Source organism: Phalacrocorax aristotelis, chromosome 9 (genome assembly GCF_949628215.1).
Source record: "Phalacrocorax aristotelis chromosome 9, bGulAri2.1, whole genome shotgun sequence".
Lineage (NCBI taxonomy): Eukaryota > Metazoa > Chordata > Aves > Suliformes > Phalacrocoracidae > Phalacrocorax > Phalacrocorax aristotelis.
In genome coordinates, this window is record NC_134284.1 from 12,010,012 (window position 1) to 12,023,867 (window position 13,856).

At 56.1% G+C, this 13,856-nt stretch overlaps 1 protein-coding gene across 1 annotated transcript; it reads left to right on the forward strand.

The window, feature by feature from the left end:
* Window positions 1–7,246: 7,246 nt before the first annotated feature.
* Window positions 7,247–13,856, forward strand: VRTN (vertebrae development associated). The gene is made up of 2 exons (XM_075104471.1): window positions 7,247–7,425; window positions 10,942–13,856. Exon 2 carries the CDS (start codon window positions 10,943–10,945, stop codon window positions 12,968–12,970), a length of 2,028 nt encoding a protein of 675 aa, XP_074960572.1. The 5' UTR covers window positions 7,247–7,425; window position 10,942; the 3' UTR covers window positions 12,971–13,856.

Sequence of the window (13,856 nt, forward strand, 5' to 3'; positions counted from 1 at the left end):
GGAGCGCCCCCTGGCGAGGCGCCGCGCTGCCCGCGGGACATAGCGCCCCCTGCCGGCGCCGGGAGGGAAGGGAGGGGGAGCACTCGGGCTGCCCGGCCCTGCGGCCTCCTCCCGGTCCCCGGGGCTGCGGGGGTGTGCTCGCGTCCTTCATCGCCCCCTCGCCGCCTGCCTGCCGCCTTTTCTCCTGAGGGAGGAGCCCACTTGTCACAGGGGACACGGGAAGGGAGGGGCAGGGCCGATTCCAGCCCCTCTTGCTTATTTTGGGGCAGGTAGCAAAGTTTCGGGTTGCTCTAAAAGGACACACAACTTGTGGTGGCCGCTGTCTGCAGGGGACTTCTCAAGCAGGGACCTCAGGATAAGGCAGCGATCCCCGGCGTGGTGGTGACCAGCAGCGTGTGCTCCCCGCTTTCCTGCACTAAAGGGAGTGGGGCAGGGTGAAAACCTGAGCAGAGGGTAGAGGGGGACTCCAAGAAAGCAGCAATGGGCTGTGTCAGTGAATTGATCCTCTGGCTTCTCAGTGATCCCAAGTTTAATACAGAAACCAACTAATTTTTTTCCAGGTTTGAATTGTCACCTGAACTCTAGGTTATGAAATGTTTCAGTGCAAGTACATTTCTGGGCATGTCTGATGATAACAGATACAAGCTGGAGTCCCTTCCTACCTCAAGCACCTCTCACACCTACCATCTTGTTTATGCTGCTTCTTCTGCAGAGTCTTTGGGCTTCTGCACAAACTGTGTAGATCCCTCTTTCCATACCCCAAGTATCTTTGTTCTCCTGGCAGTTCCCAACCACCCAGCCCTCTCTTTCTTCTTCTCCCTCAGCTTTGTCTCCCTCATCTTTGCTCTGCTGCTATCTGCTCATGGGTCCAGGCACTTTAAAACACAAAATCGGGGTAATATGTTCAGGTATGAAGGAATGCGCATCAGTCTGTTTCCTCAGTGGTGTCCCTTTCTCCTTGCCCTCATCTCCCTTCTCTCAGCTCTTTTACTGCTGGAATTCACAATGCTATCAGTCATACCTAAAGGTTAAGCTCTAGAGGGCAGAGATCAGCCCTCTGAAAACCTGACCTCAGCGGTGACTAATTTTTATGTTAAAAGGATCTGGTTTTTTCTCAGCTGTTGCATCAGACCTGGGTGACGGGTGCTTCTAGACGTCCTCTCATGGTACAGTATAGCGGCTGTGGCAATTGTGTGTGTCACCATGCCAGTGCTTACTGGGACTGATCTGACTCCCTTCTCCCTTGCCCACCTTACAGCGAGGGAATATTCCTCCACTTCCCTCCCCTGCTGATGAAATGGCTTCCCAGCACCAAGGGAGCCAGGGGATCTCACACCGAGATGAGACCGTCACAACTGTCTATCCCAAACCCTTTCTCCTACCTCTTCCTCCTCCTCCCTGCCCTTTGTCGTGTCCCTGTCACCCCACGACCACCACCTGATAAAGCACATGCTGTGAGCTCCCTTTAGTGAATCAGCTCGAGGATTTTTCCTGGGACCCTTCCTAAGGCAGCCAAGATCAAGAACAACAGAGAAGTGCCTTCTCAGTGCTTCTCCATCCCCCTGCCCGGGCTGTGCCCTAGAAACTCAGAGCTGCTCTCAAGACCGAAACATTTACATCTTTTACAGCACTCTGGCTCTGCTTCTCATGTTTCTCCCCCAGCAAACACCATGGCCATTTCAGAGTGTGCCTGGGGGCAGGGCTTGGGAAAGGACTGGGGAATCACAACTTGAGCAGGGTTGTATGGCTCTGTTTACACTGCAGGGCCATATCTCGGCTCCCTGACTAGCTACAGACCCAAGAGAAACCCCCTCCGCATTGCTAACCAGTTACTAAACAGTCTGCCGTGGACCCAGGGAAGAGAGAGCCGGGCATGGCTTGCCAAGTCCTGGGCTCCCTGTGGCAGTGCAAGTTAATTCCTTGTCGTGTTTAACCCCAGCCCCATCTGCTCCTGCTTGCTAGGTGTGAAACATCCCATCCCCCGTCCTCCCCTGCCTGCTGTCCCATGCATTTTCCCCCTGCCCAGGACTGGTGGGGGAAGTCCCTGTCCAGGTCCTCCCACACCCACAGCCTCCCAGCCCCTGCATCCCAATGGTCCCCACTGCCCCCCTGTGCTGCCACTTCCCTCTGGTCCCTCTTTGCCTGTTGGCCTGTAGCTGGGATGTAGGGAGCAGCCTGACAAACACATCTTTCAGTGCCTTTGGGGGTAAGTGGCCCTGGGCACTCTCTGAAACAAACAGCAGCTGCCGTGACCACCAAAAGAAACACAAAACTGCAGCCTTGACTCTGCAGCTTGCTTTCCCTTGGGTTTCCCGTCCCAGGTTTTGGGTTTGTGCAATATTGCGTAATAAAGCACTGCCAGAAGAGTATCGCCTTCCTGGGCCTTCCAAAATTGAATCTGCCGTTTCCTGCCCATGTTTCCGGTCTCCAGCTGCTTCATATATGCCTGTCCTCACTCGAGCTTGCAGCTTCTTCAGTTTGGGATCACCTACAAGCTTTAGCCCTCTCTCTGATCATTAGCAAGGAAGGGGTAATGGAGACTGAGTTTCAGCTCTGTCTGTATTAGGGCATGAACTAAACCAACTCATTTTCAGCTGGATCAGCAACCTGAACTGACTGACACGGTCCCCCACACTCCTGTGCCACCCCAAAGCAGAGGGTGGGAATGGAGAGCCGAGGGGGAGTGAACAGCAGAAGCCAGGCTTGGCATGGCTTAAACCTCCAGGGAGGCCCACCACAGGCTCCTGCTGTGATATCTTAATGATTCTGCCTTTTCCTCCTCCACGCTCTGTGCCTTAATTAGCCTTTCCCCCTCCTGTGGGCCAAACTGCTCTGCTTTCTTTTCAATCCTCCCTCCTCATGCTTTGCCTCTAAACAGTGGCTTTCTACTGTACACTTCAAAGGCCTTGCTCCCTGCATCTCCCCTGTGCCGGCAGCAGCTGGTAACACCCCAAAGCAGGCCAGGTCTGCCATGAACTCACTAGTCATTGAAATGGCTTCAGGCCCTTTGGATCTGGGCAAGAAGCAGGCATGTGGGAGGAGGGGTGGAAGAATTTTCACCATTTCACCTCTGGGAAGAGTTATTAGTAACACAGGAAAAGTGAGGGGGAAAGCAACCCCCTCCTCCACCCACCCTCCCCAGCAGAGAGCCTGCTGAGGGCAGAGTGCTTTTATGTGCAAGTGGGAGGAAAGGAGAGTGTTAGGGCTTCAGAGTGAAACGCTTTGATCTTGACTTTGAATCTCTTGCAGTTCCCAGCTCTCCCCCACCCCTCCCACCTATGGCCAGGACCCCAGGATGTAACCAAGACTCCTGGTCCTCACCCGGAGCTGTGGTACTGCGCTTGGTGCTTCACTCTTAATTCCTTCCCGTGTGCCTGGGAGCCTTGGGGAGTCTTGGGAAGCCTTGGGGAGCAAGGGCACAGTACTGGCACCAAGTTCAAACCTTCCTTCCCATCTCATGGAGCAGGAAGGAAGAGGGAGCCCAGCTGGACAGAAGCCAGAAGGGAGAACAGCCCTGTGCCAAGCAGAGGAGAATTAGAGATGGGACCTACTGTCAGGGCTTTGCTATCCCAGGGCAGGGAACAGGCAGACCTGCTCTTCTGTGCATTCCTTGTGCATTAGACTGGTCAGTCCTGAACATCATCCCATCTAAGATGGGACCTAGCCCCCAGGCCAGCTCCCTGTGTCCCTTGGGGAGTGATGAAACTACTGGCTGGGCCTTGCTGCCAAGCTGTCCTAAAGTTCAGGCCACATTCTTCTTCCCTCTGTGCCATCCTTCTGTCCTCAGTTGCACAGCTGAAGTCACCCCTGTTAACTGCTCTTGCTCGCTGAGGTTGATGCACATGGCTGTCCCTGCCCATCAGTTCTCACTTCTGCACCACTAAATAGATTTTGCTCCTTGCGTCGTATCCTGTAATTCAATCACTCCAGCTCCATTGCTCCTAGCTGAAAACCCCCTGTAGTTTGCCTCTCTCCTTCTTGGTGTGATGTGAGCAGAACTGAACAAAGTCGTCTGTCTGCTGGTGCCCAGCATCGTCCTGGGGCATGCACAGACATGAGGGTGCCTCACAGGACCTCTCTGTAGAACCCAGCAGTCTGTCTATCTGAGCATCCCTTTAAGGGCTCCAGCTCAGGCACGAGGCAGTGGGTTCAGAGATGGTTTCAGGGCTGGGAATAAGAAGTACCAGACAACATGAACCCCAAAACAGGACTTCTGTCATTCAGTTTGAGCAAGATACTACAAAGACTGGGGTGCACTCCATGTTTTCCAGGGCCCTGTTGGGCATAGTTACACCAGAAGCACTTGACCTTCCTTCCCACTAAAACTGGTGGGCAGACTGCAGCCACAACAACCCTATTTCTGTTGCCATCTCAGGCTGCAAGCTCTGCTCATCGCTTTCTCCTCATGGAGCAATGCCGGTCACAGGGGAGAAACCCAGCCAATAGACCAGACTTAGGACCCTCCTGGAATCCCCCATGCTTTCAGTCCTGTCAGCGTCTCAGCAGTTCCAGCTCCCCCAACTTCTCAGAAGGAAGATTCTGACTCTGCAGTTCCCTGGAGGGAGAAAGGTGGAAAAAACAGAAGCCAGGGCACTGGCAATGGCTTTGAGGGGATGGACATGTCTATTTAGCCCATTTAGGTCAACCTGTTCCAATTCCAGAGGTGGTTTTGGCAACCGGTCCCCAGTCTGACTTGGCCTGAATGGCATTTGGCTGTCCCAGCTGTTTCTGCCATATCCCATCCTACCTGAACGGTCTCCTCTGCAGCCATGGACAGTGCTGCAGTGGGCAGGATGCTCTGAGTCCCTCCACACCTGGAGGTCCCCTACCAATGACAATTTTATCTACTGAACATGGAGGTTGCTCTTGGCCTGGGAAAAGACTCCATGCCCAAACTTGGAGCAGTAAAACCTGCCTTCCAGTGTGGATGGAAACATAGTGCCCGGAGACCCATGTGCAGCTGGACACCTCTGCACCTTTGCTCTGGGACTTGTCTGAGAGGAGATGCTGCAGCAGGCAGGTAAAAGCACAACAGGCAGAAAAGCTTCTGGCAGCCAGAGCTAAACTGCAAAGGTCTCCACGGCCTACTGTCATGCTGAAGCATGCTGCACCAAACCAGGGAGCACACTGGTCCCCCACCGAACTCCTCCAAGGAACAGAAAAATGCTAACTACTTGTTTATATGCTGGAAGCCAGTGTGTGCAGTCATCTGCATAACAGAACTGCCCAGGCTGTCTCTTTGTGTGTTTTCCAGCTCCTATGTTAATCACTGACCCTGCTGACTCTGGCATTTGCCAGTGTCTCACTGCCCTGTGAGCACTGCTTTGCATTTGCAACCAAAGAAGTTAAAAGGATGAAGGATGAGAAGGGGAGCTCAGCAGCTGTGGATATGAACACCAGCCTGCTAGGGAAAAGATCCAGGACTGGCCAGGTTGATAGTGAGAGTGGAGCTGGCTTGGGAGATATGATGATTGCCCGAGGGGGGAAAAAGCTCACCAAGGGGTGGTTTAGGTCTCTCTTCCTTGTGCTGTAACTTTTCTGTGTCCAGCGAGAGTGACCCCTGTGAGCATTGATGGCCGAGGTCCAGTGTGAGCTGGGGTGGTGGTTCCTAGCTGAGGCTGGGACGACTCACAGTCAGCTTCCAGGGAGCCCGTTCCTCCTGGCAAACTCTCTGCACCCAGCCTCCCCCATGCTCCTGGGCTCAGAGGTGAGACAAGAGAAGTAGGAAAAAATGCTCTTGGGGTATGTGCTTCTGGGGGCGGTAGGATGCAGGGCAGCGAAGGTATGCCTTGTGTGCTGCAGTGCTTGCTCCCAGACTACCATGGAAGGGAGGGCAGCAAGAGAGGGAGCTGAGCACATTTCCTCTGTTTGAAAGGTCCATGTTTAGTTTTCTGCCCAAATTGCAAAAGAATCCCATACGTGGATTCTCCCCTCTCATTATCAAATGCTGAAGCAGAAATGAGTGGCCACCATGAGGTTCCCTGCAGATGGTGGCATGCAGGGAAGGAAGCCCTTGCCATGTCTGACATCAGGACTTATTTCACGTCCCTCACTGTGTGAGGGGGTTGTGGTGTGGCCCAGGTTCCCCGAGGGTAGGCTGGGGAGTAGAAACTAGATGCTGCCTGCAACCAGAGCTACACAAACCAGGGGACATGAAGCACCAAGACAATCTGGTGAAGAGCCCAACTCTTCCCCGTTTTCCAAGCTGTGCACCCCTGCCATTAAAGCGCTCCCAGCCCTCACACCCAAGAGTAGATAGGCTCCTCAAGGACCCATTTTGGGGTGGTGTAGCTTGGAATGAGTCAGGTCCTGGAGGAAGCTCTATGGGTTCTGGGCTTGTGAAGAAGACATGGGCTGGAGCTGACGTTGGCAGCTCAGCGATGCTGGAGTGAGGTGCCTGGCGCACAGGCTGTTTGCACTGCCTCACGTGATGCCTGAGGGATAGGATGAATCCATTGTGCGAGCGGGAGTTAAGGAAGGGGACCTCGGTCTTGAGATTAGGCTGGGGAGGCAGCGGGGCAGAGATAGCGGAAGGAAGGCTGCTTCACCAAAGGCCCAGGCATGGGCAGGGGGACACAAGCCCATCCAGGAGGCTACCCAGAGCCAAGGGCAGCAAAAAGCCTGCCATCATTTTGGTGCCTCCTGCAGACAAACAAGAAGGTTTTGAAGGGAGCAGCACAGCTGCCCTTCGTCAGCCCTACAACCCCGGGGGTCCCACCAGCATTCCCTTGCCAGGGGCACCACTTAGGGAGGGGAGAGGAAAGGGCAGCTATCTCCTAGCTGGCAGCCTAGAGGAAAGACCGTGGCCACGGCAGGAGCGAGTGGGAAGAGGGAGCAGACATGCACGTGGGCTGTGCCAACCCCACGGTCCCATGGCTGCAGTGACACCCACTCGGGGCCTGTCTGTACCCTGTGGGACTCGAGGGGTGCCCCATGCTGGCACCCAGCTCCCACCCCCCAGCCCCGGTGGGGTCTGTCGCCCATCGTGTGGCTGCAGCCCCGGGCGGGGCAGAGGGCAGGAGGATGCTGTGGGGCGGCAGGGTGCCGGGGAGCACCGGGGCACAGCGGGGCAGAGCGGCGGGAGGCAGCGGGCCCTTTAAGCGCGGCGGCGGCGGCGGGACAATGGCCATTATCACTTTAGCTTTGGAAGTGACCCCCGGCCCGCTCCGCTTTCATCTGGGCCGGGGCCGCGGGGATGGCCCGCTTCCTGGCGGGGGAGGGGAGGGAGGGGGCAGGCGGGGAGGGGCGGCCCGGCCCGGCCCGGCTCCGCTCGGCCCGGCGCCGCACGCTGCCGCCCGCTCCCGAGGGTCACTGCGGGGCTGGCACCGGGGCGGCGGCGGCGGCGGGTCCGCGCCGCTTCCTGCCGCCGCCCTTAAAGGTGCGGGGCGGCCGAGGGGCCGGGCGGGGCGCGACCCGTGGAGCCAGGTGAGTGCGGAGTCGGGGCCGTCGGGGCCGCGGCTGCCCGCTGTCCCTCCCTAATCCTGACCCCGTGGGCTGCCCTGCCGCGGCGGGCACCCTCCCCCGGAGGGCAGGCGCCCCGTCCCACCCTGCCCTCGGTCCCTGCTCGGTGGCTGCCCGGGCACCGGCCACCTCTTCCCCGCCCCGGGGCTGTTGCTCCCTTTGTCTCCCGGGCGAGGGGAGCGGCCGCCCGTGCTCCCACCCGGGGCGTAGGGCTGTCCCCGTCCCGGGGGCAGCTGCACGGAGTCGCCTCCGCCGCCTTCGGGAGAGGTGGGAGCGGCCGCGGAGGCTGCGGCGGGTGCGCTCTCACGGGTGGACGGGGCTGGAGGCGGCTGTCAGGCGCCGCTTGCACTCGAGCGGTCGGTGCCCCTGCCTGAGAGATGGCTGAAACCAGGCTTAGCCAGAGTGCTTTGGCCTAGGTTAAGGCGGGTCCGTGGCTTTCCTCTCTCCAGGTGAACATTGGCCCGTTTCTGGGCTTTGGTGGAGATGCGGGTGTTTGCAGGCAGAGCGGGCTGCTCCCTCTGCCTGGGCTGCCAGTCCTGCTCACCCACAGGAAACCCCCGTGGATTTCTTGTGTGGTTATTTTTCTAGCCTAGACAGCTCCTGGAAACTACAGCTTCTGTTGTGTGGTTATGGTGGTTCAAATCTCCTCTCAAATGAGAGCCCTTACTGCTGGGGTGGCCTGAGCCTGAAGTTGAGGCTGGCATGTGAGCTGCCTAATGCAGCTGGGCTGGGGTGTATGGACATGCCTGCTCCTGCAAGGCACTGGCAGTCCCAAGGGAACCAGGGTGGCGAGGGCTGAGGTCTCCTGGATTCCTGCTGGTGAGAGTGTTTTTGGGGCTGGCTGGGGGAACTTGCACTACTGGATGCCACCAGCCCATCAGTTTAGGTGAGGGAACGTGATCTGCAAGTGTTTGCTTATCTGTTACAATGCAAAAGCAGCCAGGTTAGGTAAAGCCTCCTTTATCAGGGGCAAAAAGCTCCCTTGGTTACCTCCTGGTGCTGAGGTGGTTTAGGGAGCACTTGCCTGTCGTGTTCAGCTGGCTTTGCCATGAGTGTGCGGGGAAAAATGTTCCCTTTGCAGCAGGTCCTCTGCATTGAGAGCTGCTGAGTTTTAATCAGTGATGAACCCAAGCCCCCAGTTTAGCTGTTTTGGCTTACCTGGCTCCTCTCCACCCTGTCCTGTGCTTCTTCAGCTGTGGGTTTTGCCTTAGGATTGCTTTCCCACTGCTCCGGGCAGCAGGAGCAGACAGTGACATTGAGGCTGTGGGGTTATTGCTGAAGAAAAGGATTAAGTCCTTTGCCTGCAGCTCTCCCTTTACCTCCCTCCTCCCCCCCTAAGCTATAAGGGGGTGGGAAATGCCCACCAGGCCATAAAGACCAGGGTTGTTGCTATTGCTCCCTAGCCTGTGTTAGCTTCTCACCCCCCTCCAGGGGAAAAGCTTGTCTTGCCTTTCCTGGCTCTGCTGGCAGGCAAGTGCTCAGCTGGACTGCAGGGGCTGAAAGGGGAGGCAGCAGTGGCTGCTCTAGGGGGAGATGCTAAACACTGAAAGGGTTTGGCAGGCCATGGAGAAGAACTTGAGTTCTGCCAGCCCTGTGGCTCTCACAAGGAACACCTCTGCTTCAGCTCCTCTAGCACACATTGTTCACCACGGGGTTAGGCAAAACACTGCTCTACAGAATAACTTTCTTTGAACCTCCAGGAGAACAAAAGTACAGATCTGACCTAAAGTGACAACCCCATACTTGCTCAGACCAGGATTTTAGGACAAGTTTATCTCCCTGGCTTCACAGCTGTGTGTGTTCTCTTGCATTGTCTCTGATACCTGATGACCCACAGCTGTGGGAACAGCTGTAAGAGGGCCCTGGCCTCAGACGTGCAGGAGACTGGAGGAGCTTGGAGCAGGAGAAGGGCCAGCAGACTAGCTGATTAAAGGCAAGGGGTAGCAGCAGCTTGGAGGATCCCTGTGATAAAGTAGCCAGGATGCAGCCATGTGATTTTGTGGCACCTCATTCCATTTGCTGTTTGGGCATGGCCAGGGGCTGTAGATGCTACAGCAATAATAACTGCAGCAGTGTGCAGGGCTGAGAATTAGGAGAGGTCAGGCAGGACACCTGCTTTACTGCAGAGCTGCTGCTTTTCCTACCTGGCTCTGCTGTCTCACTGTGGACCCATGAGTGTGTCGTGATACTTGTGAAGTGTGAGAAGGTGGGTCTCTGGCTGCAAAGTGAATCAAGTAGACTACATAGTGATGCCCTGCATGTTGGGGGTGGTGTGTGAATGAGCCTTAGGGTAAGAATATGGAGGAGACTGCGTTCCCTGTTTGGGTGAAATGTTGTGGTCCCTGGGAAAACTGGCTCAAGAGTTGGACTTGGGCTGGCTGGGGTGAGGACCTGGGCTGGCTGGTGGGGAAACGGTGCCTAAGAGAGTTGCACTGATGGAGCTGGATCATGGGGTAAGGACCATGCAGTTGTCATGAAAGCTCCTGGAGTGGCAAGAGCAAAGCCACATAGGTGTCAAAAAGCTGATGAAGAGGGGAATGCAGGTTTGACCCTCTGGATTGCCAGAGTGGGAACTGGCATGCGGAGGGAGGGAGGACAGGATTGGGATGGGCTCAGGCAGGGAAGAGTGTTCCATACAGCCTCTGAACTACCCACCCAGTGCTCATGCTGTCTGCACTTTTGGGTTGCCTCCTGCCTAGTAGCTGGTCTAGCAGAAGCCCTCTTTTTGCAGCTTTTCCCTGGCCGGTGGTGTGTGTCTGCTGAGCAGCAAGTGACACCTAGTGTCAGCTCAGGCAGTAGTAACTGTGGCTTGGGCTGGCTTTGGCTCTTCCTCCCATCCCAGGTTCTGTGACAGCAGCTTTCAGTGCATGCAATGGGTGGTGCAACTCTAGTGCCCTGCTCTGAGGGAGGAGGCAAGGTCCTTGCCCCTTCTTCTTTTGGGCTTGAACACCTTGAGCCAGGTCCCTCCACACCCCCACGCAGCATTGGTCCATCACAGGTCTCTTTCTGCAGAGATGACAAGTGTTTCACCTTTGAGGCTTTCTTCTCTCTGGGTGCTGGAAGTGGGGTGCTAAAACAAAAGGGATGGAGCTACTGGTGGGAGAAACAAGTGTAGGGATGAGACTAGGCGCAAAGCCAAGTGTGCAGGGGTAGGAGGTGACCCAGCTTACCACTCCAATGGATATAGTCACTCTTTAGTTTCACTTAGACAAGTGTTTCTGGAGGCTATGTGTGCTGCCCACAGGAAGTCACTGGAGAGCAAGCTGAGCCTGTATCCCTGTCCCAGCTCTGCCTGTAGGGACCCAGACTTCTTCCTTTGTCCTTGGGAGTGCAAGTGGAGGGGTGACCAGTGGCCTTTCCTCTACCCTCTTCCCCTGTTCTGCCCTTTGGGGAAGGGCTGGACCTGGAGGCCAGGTCCCCTGGCAGTCTGGAGCATGCACTGACTTCATCTCCATCTTCATTCTTTTTGCCATCCTTTAGGATGATCCAGCGGCACCAGCTGGTGCAGTCTGTGCTGCAGGAGCTGCAGGAAGCCACCGAATGCTTTGGTCTGGAGGGCCTCACCAGTGCCGCGCTGGAGGCAGAGAGGACCTTGTCATCTTTCTCCCTGCCTGGCTATTGTGGGAGGCAGTTCCAAGAGGAGCTGGAGGTTGACCGGGTAGCCAGGAGTCTCTATCCTGAGGACGCCCCAAGTAACATGCTGCCTCTGGTTTGCAAAGGTGAGGGGAACCGCCTCTTTGAGGCTGCCAGTGTGCTGCTCTGGGGCAACCCCAGCCTCAGCCTGGAGCTGCAGGTGCGTACGGTGGTGGAGATGCTGCTGCACAAGCAATACTACTTGAATGGTATGATTGACTCCAAGGTGATGCTGCAGGCTGCCCGCTACTCCCTCTGCACTGAGGAGACCCCAGAGATGACCAGCCTCCCCATGGCTATCCTGGAGGCCATCTTTGATGCTGATATCAAAGCTACCTGTTTTCCTGGCACCTTTGCCAATATGTGGCATGTCTATGCTCTTGCCTCAGTACTGCAGTGTAACATCTACTCCATCTACCCCATGAGCAACTTGAAGATCCGGCCCTATTTCAACCGGCTCATCCGGCCCAGGAAGTGTGGCCCACGAACCTCCACACTCCACATCATGTGGTCAGGGCAGCAGCTTTCTCGGCAAGTCTTCAAAGCACAGTACTTTGTGGCTGTGGTTGGCCTGGAGGAGCTAGAACCCACAATGCCTTCGCCAGAGCCTCCTGTCCAGCCCATGAAGACCCTTGAGCTGCTGAACAGTGACCCACAGCTGACCTACTCCAACCTGCGTGACCGGTACAGCATTACCAAGAGCACCTTCTACCGCTGGAAGCGCCAGTCTCGTGAACACCGGCAGAAAGCAGCTGCCAGGTTTGCAGCTAAACACTTCCTCCAGTCCTGCTTTCAGGAGGGCAATATAATCCCCCTCCAGCACTTCCGACAAATGTTTCCAGAAATTTCCCGATCCACATACTATGCCTGGAAGCATGAGATGCAGAGCATGGTCAATGGTGATGCCTCTGCTCTGGCTGAGGCCCACAGGTTGCAGGAGCTTTGCAGGGATGTCCCAAAAAAGGCCAATGTGGATGAGCCAGCAAATTCAGGGGTGAGCTTTAGAACCCCAAGTCCTTCCCTAGACCCCATCCAAGCAGGAATCTTCATGCAAGGAGCCAAATCCTACCTGGAAAAATGCATTTCCATGAACACTCTGGTGCCTTACAGGTGCTTCAAGCGCAGCTTCCCTGGCATCTCCAGGTCCACTTACTACAACTGGCGAAGAAAAGCAATCAAGGAGAACCCCAACTTCAAACCCCCCCAGACTCACTTGGATAACCAGAAACCTCTAGCGATAGGAAAGCCATTCCTGCAGCTGAAGCCAAGCAGCGTGCCGGTTAGGAAGAGGCTGAATGGAGATCGGCCAGCGCCCAGGAGTCTCCTGCAGCTCAAGCCCTCTCTGTGCTGGAGAAAGCAGCTGCGAGATGTGGCCAGGAGGCAGGTCCAGCAATGGCGGCTGCCATTCTGCAAGTACCGCCTGCGCTACCCGTCTCTCTCCTCCACAGCCTACTGGTTTTGGAAGGGCAGTGGCTGGGCCCATGGGCAGCATCGCCTGCCCTGGACCGGCTCTGGCCGGCCACTGAACCGGGTGGCTTCCCTGGTGCCTCCAAGAGCAGAGCCAGGCCTTAAGCCCCAGTGCTGCATGGAGGTAGCCACCAAGCACCTAGACAAGTCAGTGCCAACCGTGCCGTACAACACCACTGTTTCAGGGTATGCCATGTCGGAGAGAGCCAACAACCAGATGTTCGTGATGGATGTGATTGCCACTGCCCAGTTCAAGGCACAGGCCAAGCTGTTCCTCCAGCAGCGCTTTGAGTCGAAGACCTTCCCCACCTATAAGGAGTTCAGTGCCCGCTTCCCACTCACAGCCCGTTCTACCTATTACATGTGGAAACGTGCCCTGCACGATGGGCTGACACTTGTGGATGCCTGAGTGCTGGTTGCCAGCTGGCTTGGCCGCAGCTCCTCTGCTGATGTGCCCTTTGGCTCTCTGGTGGTGTGCCCGGGCCCTGCTCTAACTTTTGTTTCAGTTTGGTTTTTTGTTCCTAGTCTCTGGCTTTCTTTTCTGTGTGGTTCAATCAGGTTTGGGAGCATCCTCGCAGTGCCCATTCTAAGAGATGGGAGGAGTGGAAGGAGAAGGCACTGAGCTGCCCCAAAGGAGGGGGCAAGGGGGTTGTCCTCTCTTTGTGCTTGAAGGGTAGGCAAGGGAGGCAGTACTGTGCAAGCATCGCAGGATGTTGCCAGGCCTCTTGAGACAGAGGATGTGAAGGTCTCTCTGCCCCAGGCACTTGCTTGAATGAGTAATGTGGAGGTGCCCAGTGTCTCCTTGGTGAGCAGAGCAGTGCTGGTTTAGCTGCAGGTGAGGAGGGGCTTGGGGAGTGCTCAGCTTTACAGGAGGAGCATCTTTGATCTGGGTTCTTCCTAGCTAAGTGGAATAAAAGCTTCACTTGGGGTCAGCACCGATGCCACCTTGGCTTTCTGGCTCTTAATACCTGCCTCTGGCTGCCCTGATTTTTCCCTAGAGGGAGCAGAGGCTGGTAGAGGGAGGGGATTTGTTTGTGCCCCCACTGTAGTCTGTCTGCTGGGAATGCTAAATTAGAAGCCAGTGTCCTTTGCAGGCTCTGGAGAAGCTGTCCCTGACCTTTCTGGTCTTGTAGCAATAACCTTTCACACAATCCTTTACTCTCTCACAGCTGGCAGGTGCCTTACTTCCCTAGGGTCTCTCTTCTGTGGTGCCTGGGAGAAGGCAGAGAGACTGAACTTTGTGTGCCTAGTGTCCCCTGTGCCATGCTGCAAGCTGAATACAATACAGGTGTCTC

Coding starts and splice junctions, on each gene's coding strand:
- VRTN (XM_075104471.1), top strand. CDS start 10,943: ATGATCCAGCGGCACCAGCTGGTGCAGTCTGTGCTGCAGGAGCTGCAG.